The sequence below is a fragment of the Trichoderma atroviride genome, chromosome 4, assembly GCF_020647795.1.
Source record: "Trichoderma atroviride chromosome 4, complete sequence".
In the NCBI taxonomy this organism is placed as follows: Eukaryota; Fungi; Ascomycota; class Sordariomycetes; order Hypocreales; family Hypocreaceae; genus Trichoderma; species Trichoderma atroviride.
In genome coordinates, this window is record NC_089403.1 from 967,509 (window position 1) to 980,419 (window position 12,911).

The following is a 12,911-nucleotide window of genomic DNA, read 5'->3' on the forward strand; positions in this document are numbered from 1 at the left end:
CGTGGGCTACAGGTCGATCGGAACCGCGTGTAAGCGGCCGAAGCTGATCTCGATTGCTTCCATCACCGCTCCTACACTCCGAGTTGAGTTGGAGATTGCCAGGCTCGAGTCAGACAAGATGCACTGGACTTCAGCAATTGTGTTTCCGGCGCTGTTGGCGCTCGGCGCAGCGCAGCAGCAGCGCCCCCTGTCAGAGGCCAATCATTCTGGCTCATCGCAGCATGCCAGCGCTGACGCTCCGTCTTATCGGGGCGAGGTGCTCCAGCTGCTCGAGTCGCTGGTCTCCATCCCATCCATCAGTGGTGAGGAGAACGAGGTCGGCAGCTTCCTCGTCGATTTTCTCAAGCACCAGGGCTTCAAGGTCGACATTCAATTCGTCCCTCCGCCAAATGACAAGCCTGATGTGCCCGATAGGTTCAACATCTTGGCATGGCATGGAGACCGCAAGTCCAACTACAAGACACTGGTGACGAGCCATATTGACACGGTCCCTCCCCATATTCCATGGGAAATCGAAAAGGGACATGTTTCAAAGGACACCGTCATCAAGGGCCGAGGAACAACTGATGCCAAAGGCAGCGTCACTGCCCAGCTCGTGGCGGTGAACCACCTGCTTTCGACGAACAAGCATGTCAACCCCGAGGACATTATTCTGCTTTTTGTTGTTTCGGAGGAGACTTCCGGCGACGGAATGAGAGCCTTTAGCGATTCGCTCAAGCACATGAACCCTCCTCTTTCTTTCGACTCTGCCATCTTTGGCGAGCCCACGGAGAACAAGCTGGCCTGTGGCCACAAGGGCGCTCTTTTCTGCACTGCCGAGGCCAAGGGCAAGGATGCCCACAGCGGCTATCCCGAGCTGGGCAAGTCGGCCAACGAGCTGATGATTAGGGCCATGAACAAGATCTTGGATGCAGATCTGGGGTATAGCCCTCTCTTTGGCAAGACGACATTCAACGTCGGCCGATTTGACGGTGGCGTCGCTTCCAACGTCGTTCCAGCAAAAGCTTGGGTGGACATCTCGGCTCGTGTTGCTGTTGGATCGGAGAAGGAGGGCCAGAATGATGTGCGCAAGAAGATTTACGATATTCTTCAAGAAACAGACCCCGAGGCTTTCACCTTGAACTGTTCTCATGGATATGGGCCGTATGAAAGCAACTGCGATGTTGAGGGTAAGCATAGCCTTGAGATGTTAGTATGTTGCAATGGTTTGATACTAATCATCAATCTAGGATTCGAGCAAATTGTTGTCAACTACGGCACAGATATTCCCAATCTGGAGGGCGACTATGTCCGTTATTTATATGGACCAGGTAGCATTCTCGTTGCTCACGGTGACCACGAGTACGTCACCGTCGGCGATTTGGAGAAGGCGGTTGAAGACTACCAGAAGCTGATCCTTCACACGCTGGGCCAATGAGGAGATTCCAAGTCATAGTCGGGTAATTTTACGAAATTTAATCTATTGAACACTAGACGATGTGTGCGTCAAATCATTGCTAATGGAGCTGTTTACTAACGCTGCTCTTTTAAACCTGAACCGGTCAAATGGTATCTACGCTTGAGATGCCTATCCTCTATTTCTTTGCTCTCTTGTATCCCTATCCCCCTCTTTCTTCAATCTTTCTTAATTAGCCACCTTGGCCCATCGTTCAGGCAGAATCTTGCTAAAGTCAAAGGTGCCATCGGGCCCCTTCTCTACAGCACCCTTCTCCGTCACAACCACATCAATGAACTCGGCGGGAGTAACATCGAATGCAGGATTCCAAACGCCAATCCGCTGGTCAGCCGTCGCAACGCGAACCTTGCTCTCTTTATCCACCTGGCCATCAGATCCAACAACCGCACCAGTGATCTGCGTCAGCTCCTCCTTCTTTCGCTCTTCAATCTTGATGCCGTCGCCGGTCTTGGTGTCTAAGTCGATGCTTGTCGTGGGAGCGGCTACAATGAACTTGATGCCGTGGTGCTTGGCCAGAACAGCCAATTGGTAAGTGCCAATCTTGTTTGCGGTGTCGCCGTTGCGAACAACACGGTCAGCTCCTACGATGACAGCAGCAATGTTGTTTTCCGTCTTCTTGGTTCGGAATAGGGCAGCGGCCATGGAATCTGTGATGAGCGTGCTGGGAATGCCCTCGTGGACCAGCTCGAATGCTGTCAGGCGGCTGCCCTGGTTGTAGGGTCGAGTTTCGGTGCAAAAGGCATGCTTGAGGAAGCTCTTGTAGTGAAGCGTACGGATGATTCCAAGGGCTGTTCCATGTCCCGAGGTGGCGAGTGCGCCAGTGTTGCAGTGTGTCAGCACAGAAATCTGTTGCTCTGCTGAAGCGCCGGCTTGAGATTGGAGCCACTGAGTGCCAAAGTCCCCTATTGAGAGGTTGTTCTGGAGATCCTTCTTGAATATCCTCTCTGCTTCTTCGATGAACGACTCGGTAATGGCGGTCTGTCCCTTTCCTTCGGTGGTTCGGATGACTGCCTTTAGCTGGGCAATGGCGTTGGACAGATCGACAGCTGTTGGCCTGCTCTCCTTCAAGTAATCCAATGCCTCGTCAATGCGCGTAATAAGCTCAGAGTCTGAAGCAGCCGCAATGGGGTTGTTATGCAGCTCGACAGCGAGCCCCAAGCTGGCTACAATCGCAATGGCCGGGGCGCCTCGCACTCGCATGGTCGCGATGCTGTCAAAGGCCTCTTGTCGAGTCGAGACGGGGTCATAGTGGAATTCGTGGGGCAGGCGAAGCTGGTCGAGGACCTCCAGCTTGCCTCGCTGGTATTTTACAGCTTCTAGGGCCGACATCTTGAAACTTATGTTATGAATTAGAGTTATTTTCGTATTGAAACGACGAGTTGGAAGTGTTGCGCCTCAGTTTTTTTCGGTTTGTCCTTTTCACATGAAAAATGTCTGGTCCAAATGCGTCATGCCCCTCCTTCAAGAATTCTGCCGCACCCCCCTCCTTGCCACTAACATGCCTTGGAGCCGCCACGTTTGTTCCTGGATAGCTTGCGTGCTGAGCGTCTTTTATAACATCATTCCTCTGGTAGTTGGTTACATGCATGCTCTAGAAATAATTCAGAAAAATAAAACAAAAATCTAACATGAATAATTACGTAGCAGTCTACTGGAATTAGAAGCTCTGTAATTCCAGTGAGAAACACGCCTCTCTTTACTCTGTAGCAGCTGCTTCACCGCCCAGCCATCCGGAGTAACACAAATTCCGATTAGATCAAGCTCCAGAGCTGCCATTGGTAGCTGGCGATCCAGGGGTCATCCTTGTCCCTGCACCTCGACCATTGCGGCCAGCTCTCTGTCGCATTGACATCCCGCATCTCAGGCGGTCGACAATGCCAAGGACAGAGACGACCTGGTTGCCATGGAACAGCAGACCTCGACTTCAACGGTAACAGGTGAGAAGGGCATCTGTGAACACAAAATCGACGCCGTCAGCTAATTGCATTGCCCTATAATCTACGCAGTCGAGTACTTCGATCCCCACGATGTTTACAAGCTCCTGGCCCCAGGGCTAGTCCCCCGCCTGCCCCTTCATAACCTGCACTGGCAGTCTCACTCCGGGCCGCTTCGATCAATCGATACCCTGCACGTTGAGCTGGTTCGGGGAAGCCTTGAAGTCCCGGAAGCCACCTTGTCTCCCACAGCGCGACGGTCGGGTAGTGTCCCGAGGGTCGAGGATGTCTTGCGGTCACGGAGTGTTAGTGTCTCTACCGACTCGGGCAGAGCTCGAGCGCCGTCTCTTCGCTCAAAAGCAAGCGGTAATCTACGACGACATCAAATCCCAGGACTTCGCCGAACGCCATACCTCAAGCTCCTTCTAGTTCGATGCGACGACAACGACTCTTACAAGAACTCGGTGCGGGCCGAGGTCCGAGAATGGATCAGGAACCATACTGCACCAGCGACGTCTTCAAAGAAAGGGAGTGGCCAAGAGAACCATGATGCGTTTGAGTGGCTTATTGTCCATGTTGTCATCCCCAACACCGCAGCGTCGACTCAACCCAGAAGTAGCGGCAAGTCGGACAGCACGGAGAAGACTACTACGTCGAGATGGCGGACAGGGACAACGCCCCTATTAGAGAAGCTCCGATCCGATTTCAACACAACAACCAAGGGCGCCCAAGATCGTGTTACGCAGATTAGAATCGGGATCAATGACGTGCCATACGATCTTTTACCTAGAGTGGTTCCAGCTGTGCCATCGGGCTACAACGAGACAGAACAGGATGCCGAAAATGCTTGGAATGATTTGATAGGGAAGATCAAAAGCCAAATTCTGACCTCGTTCGACATGCGAGTGACCCAATACGAGGAAGATATTCGAGAAAAGGACGCCCAACGAACTCTCCCTGGCTGGAACTTTTGCACATTCTTCATCCTCAAGGAAGGGTTGGCGAGGGGCTTCGAGAGCGTTGGACTTGTCGAAGATGCGCTAGTGGGGTATGATGAACTCAACGTTGGGCTGGATACTGTTATACACGAGCAGCTTGAAACGGGCTCACCAGAGAGACACGGTGGCGAAATGGCGGCTTTCACAGAAGAGCTCAGAGATATCGCAGAGCGAGCGTTAGAAGCTGTTACTAAAGACAGTAGCGACGAGGAAGGTGATGGTGATACTGAATCGAACGCTGCAGGACCCCGTTTTGGAGAGATTGCAATCAGCTCAACCACAAAGGCATACCGAGACATGATCCTTGCGAACAAGGTGTCCATCTTCGACTTTAGATGCTACATCTTTTCTCGCCAGATCGCCCTGCTTCTGAGACTGGGAAATGCGTTATCATCCAAGGAGGAACTAATTGCGATGCTCAAGACCCAACAAAAGGATATTCTCTATGGCGAAGCACCTTTAGCAATGCCACCGCCGAACCAAAAAGATGAGCCGGAGAACCTCATCACTTTTGCCGACATATGCCAGCGCACATTGCAATTTATTCCATCAGTATCACAGATATTGCGGCAAGACATCATTGTTGGATTGACAGCAAACAAGACGCCAAGCAAGAAAGTGCCAAGGTTGAGCCCCCAAGCGGAAGAAACAATCGATAACATGGTGGCATCGTTTGCCTTTTCTGTCGCCCAGCAGATCCTTGCTCAGACCTCTACAAAAGCGCTTCCGATCCCACCCTCTTCGCTGTCTTATGGAGATGGGCTCGAGCAGAAATCTTCCATCCCGGAACCCAAGACGATGATCCACCCAGCTCGCAACTCGTCGCTCTCGCCAAGATCAGGAATACCGCCGCCTCCACTCAGCCCAGGTTTCTTTCCCGGGCCTGGTAGACAATTACCGGCCGGGGGCGACGCAAAGGGCCCGAATGGCTTTCTTAAAACTGGCTTGGAAGATTTGGCGGCTCGACGAGCCGAGTTGTACATGCTGTCTAGAAGCATCCTGTCGAGCCTCGGTAAGAAGCGCAGCTGGAGTGACGGCTGGGACGAAGCCCCTTTGGTTCGGGGAGTTGGTATTGATGACATGGAAGATGTCAATCTGGATGAAGAGGACCGTGATGGTGAATCTGAGAATACTTCTTCGTCAAAGAGCGCCTACTCTCCGTTGATGTCTGGTATTGACAATACTGTGCTGCGGACTGCAGTGGACAACAAGGATGACTTTTATCGGCTGTTTGAGATCCTCACAGATAAAGCCATGCGCCACTACACCGTGGCCAACCATGATCACGCAGTCCACTCAAGCATGGCGGATTTGGCTGTATTGAAAGTTCACCTGAAAGACTACAAGACTGCTTCATCCTTCTTTTCTCTCACTACGCCATTCTTTGGAGAGAGCGGTTGGAGCTTGCTTGAGCTGTCTATGCTTATCATGTACTGCCAGTGCCTGGATGACGTGAATCCAAAAGGCGAGCATGTTGGCGTGGCCTTGAAACTTTTGACTAAATACTGCTCTGCGGAGAAGGAGCGACTACAGAAAAAATCAGGATTCAGTAGCTTTTCGAGGGATAAGACATATCCTGATGCTTGGCCAGTCACTGGCATAGTAGAAAAGCTTACGAATCTGGCCAAGTCGTTGTCAAAAGAAGTCAAGGTTCCTTTTGAGAGCTTCTTCACTGACGTTGAGATAAGCGGATTTCCAGAGTACGAGGACAACCAAGACGGCTGCTCTCTGAATATTAGTATCAGGAGCCTACTGCCTGAAGATATCTCTTTTGACTCTGCAAAGTTGCGAATTACGTCTGTTGATGAGGGGCCAAGCAGAGAGCACATGTTTGAGGCGGCCGCTGGCTCGACTATTACACTGAAACCGGGAAAGAATAAGATACGACTGGACTGCAAAGTGAGTTGAATCAAATATATCGCAAGTACGACGTGCAAAATGCTAACACTGTTTTTCTTCTTTCAGTCTGTGGCCGCAGGACGTTACAAGATAGATCGAGTGGTCCTTTCGTCGAAAAATATCATGCTGCACTTTGAGCGTGATGCGAATGCTTCTTCATCCAGCACAACAGATATTCTGAAACATGCCGATGTTATGCTCTTCCAGCGTACCGGCACGTTTGATGTTCTCATGTCGGCTACCAAACAAACGTCGCTGGACAAGAACAACTCCCTTGACCTAGCAATACATGCAGGGTGGAATTCTATCAAGAATTGCGAGATTCGAGTGAAGCCGGCAACTGGAGGTCTACGCTTTCTGACAACAGAAGCAACGATTCTGGAGGACTCTTTGGCTGAATTTGCCAAACCACCTGAAGCTGGCGTGTTTTGTTTCGGTACCATTGCTGCCAACACTGTGGTGACAGTGCGATTCCCGTACTCTGTCGAGCAGGACGTTGCAGATGTTGTTGCCAAAATCGAAGCTACATACGTGACGGAAGCTGATGATACATATCGACTGGCCAAGTCCTTATCAGTGCCTGTGTCTTTAGCAGTCGGCGTTAATGTCCAAGACGTTTTCAAGCACCAGGCGCTTTTCTCTCGGTTTAATATTTCTACAGCATCAGCTGGCCCACTGCGGTTATACAACAGTGAGCTTCAAAGCTCAGCTCTCTTTGAGTCTACGTCTGGCGTTGCTCCAGCAAATCCCGTCGTCATATTCAACAAGCAACCCGCAAGTTTGCTGTTTAAAGTAAAGAGAAAAGAAGGCGCGAAGCCAAGCAGTAAGGGCGGTAGGACCATGTACCTGAAGCTTGACTATAGCCTTTTAGAAGTTGAGATGGAGCAACTGATGAGGCTCTCTCTAACGACAGCTTTCGAGGCAAGCCCCCTGACTCAGTATAGCAAGCTAGTCATTTCAACGGTTTGGAGCGAGTTCAAGAGCAAGCTGGTGCCACGAGACTTTGAGCAAGCTGCCATCAAGGGAGAGATGACAACCGAAAGCTTGAAAGGTGTGGCATGGGAAAAACACTTTGCTGGAATCGGCGGGGCTCCAGGGGCTAGCGAGCATGCGACCGAAGAACTGTCAAGGCTTCTTCGAACTTGGCAAAAGGACAACAGCCGTCTTGTCATACCATCGAGCGGTACAGTTGACCTGTCATCGATTCTCATTCCGGTAGAGATTCCGGCTCTGGCAGTTCTCCACACGGCAGACATTCATCTGCAGAGCCTCATCCCCAGTCCCGTACCCAGCAATGCAGGCGGGGGGCTCCCAACGGTGTGTACGAATCAGATGCTCCCGGCAACTCTACACCTCAAGTGGACGCGGATCTGGGACAACGACTCGTCAGTGCGTGACGACCAAGAGTTTAGCTATGAGGTCACGGCGCCGGCGGATACATGGCTTCTGGGCGGACGTCGAAAAGGCCATTTCGTGATCCCGGGGTCATCAGCGTCATCACCAGCGGAGACCATGACGTCAACACCAGAGACGGAGGCTGAGATTCCACTCATCATGATTCCTCTGCGCGAAGGCTGGCTCCCCTATCCGCTTATCGAGATCAGAGAGGTCGTCAACACAGACGGGGATGGCAGTGGTGGTCCAGGTGGTGGTCAGGCCATGATGGCTCCGGGATGCGAGGTGGACTTGAGGAATCTGGGCGAGACGGTGCGAGTGGTAGGGGATAGGAGCGGCATGACGGTGAGCCTTGACGCGAGCGGCCCTGGGGGGGGCCCTTTGGTGTTTGAGAGCGAGCGGTTGGCTGGGTTCAAGGGGAAGATTGTCGAGTGAAATGCCATCATAGACCTGGATGATCTCTTTCTTCTTAGACGCACAAGGTTCAAAGCTTGGCTGGCATGGAGGTTATTTTGACTAGAATTACTTCTTCTACAAGGTTTTGGCGAGGGTTGCCCGTCGTTAGAATACGTTGACCGTATTTTCCGCTCTTCTGTATGCGGTAATGCCATGGAATTTCAAGCGCAAGCAAAAGCAAGTTTTTGACGGCCGTTTTGTGGGTGCTAAGCTTCCGATCGTCCATTTGGCTCGGCCGTCGGTTATTACAACGGTATCGATTCAGTTAATGATCTTCATTAAGAAGGTTTCGAACCAATTGCTAGAGGAAACGCAGGGATATGATGGTACGTGAGAAGTCAACATGTAGGCAAGGGGTGTCGATGATCAACCCAGAGTATGACTTTTTTTCAGCTTTGCCCGGGTTTTTTTTCTTTTTCAATGAAAACTGGCGTGAAGAGGCATAACCAACACTTTCATATCAAAGGTCGGAGACTCTTACATCTCAGCACCCTGGATCCCGAAACGTTTTGACCATGCCGATCAGTTCCATTTATGGGCTGCTGTGTACTAAGCCAATCCACGCCCCCCCCCCCCCCCCCCTTGTGTGTAAATGTACGTACCCGTTGAGATGGGCGTATGTAGTTCTTGATTTAGCAGTAAGGTGAAGGTAAACGTGCACATGCTAATGCAGTCTATCGGACAAGGCCGGGGTAAGGTATAAGGAGAGAAAGGCGATTTGGCATATGCGCATTGAAGCTGCAAGCTGCAAGCCAGCTGTAAGTTACTCCATAATAAGCTTTTCCCGTGCTGCAGTAAGGGGAATAAAAAAAGGATGGTGAACTCCTAAAAGGCAAAAAGGGTATATGTAGGTTGGACGACAAAGGAAAAACGCCACAAAAACAGCTCTTGTGTGGGGGAAGAATGGCTAAGAAAGAAGAAGAAAGACAAGCTTGCATCTGCATCTGCATTGTTTTTATTTCCGGTCAAATCACACCACATATGCCTTTCCCCCCTTGCATTCTCTTTTTTTTTTTGAACTGTACTTTGTATATGTAAGGGAGTTTTTGAACCGGGGCTCGGAGATGGGGGCTACATGCAAGTTGCATCGGCAGTGGAAAGTGCCAAGGCCTTGTTTGTTGTAGAAACGTGCTGCATATGCGTGGCGTTGCGTTGTACGCGTGTTTAGTATGCGGCAGTAGAAAGCAGCGGGAATGGCTTGTGAATTGTAGTTTGAATGATGGGCATTCATCGCAATATACTTGATACGTGGGACTGAACTCGCAGAGGATCGCTTCTCCATCTGGAAATGAACCCCATGACATGCATCCAGGGCATCTCGCGCAAACACCAACGAAGCAGCTCAGCCTCAGCAAGCATTTTTTTTTCTCACACTGTCTCAAGTACAGAGTACAGCAGAGCATACAGTACGTACCGGTGCGGAACTGGCAACCTCTTGTTCCTTCGTTACGCCATTAAGCAGGGATTCTGGCCCCCCCTCCTCATTTCTCATTTTCGCTTCTTCAGACACAGCACGCACACACACACAAGATGCAGCGTCGCGTGCAGGACTAGAGGGCGGCAGAATCGGGGACACACATACACGAGAAGTGAGAAAAAAAATGAGATGCTATAGAAGAGGAGTGAGCGGGATGCGATACAAACCCGATGTGCGGGGCCAAAAGGCTGGATTCCTTATGGTGTAGTGCATGAAGAAACAAAGAAGGCTCCAGAGAGGAAATGTAAAGTTTTTTTTTCCCAGCGCCAATGATTGACCATCTTGGACAAGAAATGGTTCATCCATTGGCAAGTAGCTGAAGCATCGTGAAACGAAGCCTGACCTGCGATTGGACGTGACGGAATCCTTCCAGCAACAGACAGACCACCTGAGAGACAATCAGCCTTTCAAGGCGCTGTACATCCACTATAACCCCCCCCCCCCCCCGCATTGATACCACTAACAGTCCTAGCCCACAACCTCGCAATTACGTAGCGGTACTTGTTCATGTAGGTCCCAAGACCCCTAATCGAAGCCAGCCCGTTTCTGTCTAAAGAAAACACTGCATGTGGTCCCCTGTTTTTTTTTGTCCCTCTTTGAACGAAAGGATCTATTGTGCAACGTGAATCATCTGCAGTGCAATGTTTCAATCTCGAAATCCCTCAAAAATGTTTCCGAGTAACAAAGGGATAACGAGAAAAAAGAAAAGAAAAACCGACGTCATATTCCTAATCTTCAAGGGGGGGGCGATCCCGCCTTGCGCCTCACAGATCTTCACGAGGCAAAAAAAAAAACGCCACTCGGCCACCCAACCGTTGTTCCGACCTGAGCGCGTTACGAGATTGAAATAAAGATGCAAAATATTGTTTCCGCATAGCTCTGCGTCATAATTTGAAAAAAAGCGTCGGAGTCAGGTCCGAGAGAGTCGTCGTCACCTGTCGTTTTCCACCCAAAGCAAGCTGCCCTTACATCGCTTCATGCCCCCCCCCCCCCCTTGTTTCAGCTCCTCCAGCCCTGCTGCATGTTTTTTTTTCTTCGATACCCCTACTTTTTGTGTGTCATGTGTGTACCTACAAGTATATATGCCGGCAGTGGGCAGACACATTCTACAGGTACCGACTGGCCCTGCATCCCATCCATCCATCAGAGAGAGAGAGAGCCTGGGCCGTGTCAACTGTGAAATCTAACACATCACATTATGCGCCAGCTCTGTGGCCAGTGCTTTAGCTCCCCTCTCCTAGCTGATGGCAAAAAAATCAGAAGATTGAAAGAACAGGGAAATATTGATGTGTCACAATATACAAAAATACAACGTAGCGTGGATTCTTCTCGTAAAGGGAAAAAAAAAGACTATTTGCGACACCATGAAAAGATACAAAACGCCCCCCCTTGCCTGTTTTAGCCCCCCCTCGTCGTTGTTGTCGTACCAAACTGACGACATCTGTCTCCGTAAGAGCCTCCTGCTCATCCTCGGTGGCAAACACCATGACATCAGATTCCGTTCCCTTCACGGTTGGAATTGCCGCAGCGTGCTCCTCGTCTGTGTAATTGTAATTGCAATTGCAATTGCAAAATGTGCTGGCCTTGTGTGTTGGTTTTGGTGTAGGTATTGTACAGTCCAACTCACATCCCCCAAGCAAGATCCCACAGTCGAGCACGAAAAGTAGAAGCATCCAAGTAGTGTTTGAACAAGTGTTTTCTTGACTGTCGAGTTATAGAGACAAAAACATTTGAGACCAAGATCTTATTTCCCCTTGTACAATAAGTCAGATACATGTTTTCATTTTGAATATTTTTGATTGGTTTTTTTTTTCTTTTCGCTGCCAATTCCCTCTTCCGTCTTCCCTTTCCCGAACCTTTCCAGTATCCGTCTACGCTGCTCCATGCAAAACAAATCACAGATCCCTCAAGGACCTGCCCTTTAAACGCCCGATAGATATGATCTCCCAGTCCCAGTAAGATGAGAGCCTGTAAATTGTAAAAAGAAACAAACACAAACAATAAAAAAACACAAGACAAGACAGTTGTAAAAAATGACCAACAATTGTAAGAACAATGAAAAGAAAATTCGCAAATAAGACGCCCCATACAATGACGAGATGCTGCCATAAAAGGTGTTGGCGCTCATAAACGTTGCTCAGAATCCCCATATTTCAAGGGTAGTGTACAGTAAATGTCGCTTTTTCACAAACATGGTGTGGCCGTAACGACAAGAAAAAGAATATAAAAGTAAAAAAAAAAAAGGGAAGCATGTGGATCGTGGCGGCAAAATGCAAAAAGAAAAAAATTGTTGTTCAAAGTCTGGGTATCATGAGCCCCTCTCCTTTTCTTTCTTCAAAAAGGGGGGGCTCGGAGCGGCGCCTTTAGAAATACAATGCTCCAAAATAAAATAACTGAAGCGCCACAGTCTTTTCGTGGCGCGATGAATGGAAATAGCCCAAAATCTTGGTTTTTGCTTTAGGAAAGACGGGTCGAAATCAGCCTTGTCGTTATGGGTAGCTGTGTTGTAGGTAGCTGTTGATATGAGATGACGTCTGTTTGCGTCCATGTATTTCAGATGGTGATTAATCCAAGCGCAGAACCAGCAGGTCAACTTGACTAGAGCCACATGTAGATGATGTGTAGTTGTCAAAGGTGGCTTATTTCTTTCCTCGGCTTCCCGTCGCCGTGATCTTGCTCGTGCTCATCAAGTCACCAATGTACTTTTGAAGAAATTTGTTGTTGTTGTCGAGCTTGTCGTGCTCTTCCCGTACCGCTTCGATGCGGTTGAAGATTGTGAGGAGCGATTCTTGCAGAGCCTTGGCATGCCTACAGTCCACATTGGTTAGTGTCATATGCGACAGCTGTCCAGGTTGGCATGTACTCACTTTCTCAGCTCCTCGCGCGCCTCCTCGCCCATCTTGTTAATGTCTTCGTTGGTCCTCCGCGGGCTCATGGGTCGAATGATTTCTGGTTCAAATTGCGAGCTATCGCGAGGGCCAGGGCGAGTGGGAATGGGCTGGTGGATAACAGACTCGTTCTGATCGGAGGGAGTTGTGGACGCTGACGAGTCTGAGCGCTCGATGGGGTAGGCACGGCCGGCATGGCCAGCAGAGTGGTTATCGTGTTCGTCGGACATTGTGTATTGTGTTGGTTGATGTAAAGAGAAATATTATTGCGATATATGAGTGGTGTGATGTACGAGTGGTGTGGTCTGGTGCTGTGTCTGTTGTCGTCTAGTCTGTAGTTGGTATGGCAATGAGCCTTTTTCTTCTTCCTTGGGCTGCTGTCTAGCTACCCTCGATCTTGTAATGCTC

The 12,911-nt window shown here is 49.9% G+C and overlaps 5 protein-coding genes across 5 annotated transcripts; 2 read left to right on the forward strand and 3 right to left on the reverse strand.

Annotated features, from left to right (window-relative positions):
• Positions 1-66: 66 nt before the first annotated feature.
• On the forward strand, positions 67-2,929 carry TrAtP1_007587 (uncharacterized protein). Its single transcript, XM_014093158.2, has 2 exons — positions 67-1,169; positions 1,230-2,929. Exons 1-2 carry the CDS (start codon positions 119-121, stop codon positions 1,415-1,417), a joined length of 1,239 nt encoding a protein of 412 aa, XP_013948633.1. The 5' UTR covers positions 67-118; the 3' UTR covers positions 1,418-2,929.
• TrAtP1_007588 (uncharacterized protein) lies at positions 1,625-2,785 on the reverse strand (the record flags this gene model as incomplete). The annotated part of the gene is made up of 1 exon (XM_014093159.2): positions 1,625-2,785. The coding sequence occupies one exon, from the start codon at positions 2,783-2,785 to the stop codon at positions 1,625-1,627; it is 1,161 nt and encodes a 386-aa protein (XP_013948634.1).
• Positions 2,930-8,699, forward strand: TrAtP1_007589 (uncharacterized protein). The gene is made up of 3 exons (XM_014093160.2): positions 2,930-3,393; positions 3,463-6,287; positions 6,354-8,699. Exons 1-3 carry the CDS (start codon positions 3,360-3,362, stop codon positions 8,115-8,117), a joined length of 4,623 nt encoding a protein of 1,540 aa, XP_013948635.1. The 5' UTR covers positions 2,930-3,359; the 3' UTR covers positions 8,118-8,699.
• Positions 8,700-9,108: 409 nt separating this feature from the next.
• TrAtP1_007590 (uncharacterized protein) lies at positions 9,109-9,420 on the reverse strand (the record flags this gene model as incomplete). Its single annotated transcript, XM_066113586.1, has 1 exon — positions 9,109-9,420. One exon carries the CDS (start codon positions 9,418-9,420, stop codon positions 9,109-9,111), a length of 312 nt encoding a protein of 103 aa, XP_065969672.1.
• A 2,834-nt stretch (positions 9,421-12,254) lies between these two features.
• Positions 12,255-12,733, reverse strand: TrAtP1_007591 (uncharacterized protein; the record flags this gene model as incomplete). Its single annotated transcript, XM_014093162.2, has 2 exons — positions 12,255-12,423; positions 12,483-12,733. The coding sequence occupies 2 exons, from the start codon at positions 12,731-12,733 to the stop codon at positions 12,255-12,257; spliced, it is 420 nt and encodes a 139-aa protein (XP_013948637.1).
• Positions 12,734-12,911: the final 178 nt, after the last annotated feature.

Coding starts and splice junctions, on each gene's coding strand:
- TrAtP1_007587 (XM_014093158.2), top strand. CDS start 119: ATGCACTGGACTTCAGCAATTGTGTTTCCGGCGCTGTTGGCGCTCGGC. Junction 1,170..1,229: donor AAGCAACTGCGATGTTGAGG/GTAAGCATAGCC, acceptor TCATCAATCTAG/GATTCGAGCAAATTGTTGTC.
- TrAtP1_007589 (XM_014093160.2), top strand. CDS start 3,360: ATGGAACAGCAGACCTCGACTTCAACGGTAACAG. Junction 3,394..3,462: donor CTCGACTTCAACGGTAACAG/GTGAGAAGGGCA, acceptor TAATCTACGCAG/TCGAGTACTTCGATCCCCAC. Junction 6,288..6,353: donor AGATACGACTGGACTGCAAA/GTGAGTTGAATC, acceptor TTCTTCTTTCAG/TCTGTGGCCGCAGGACGTTA.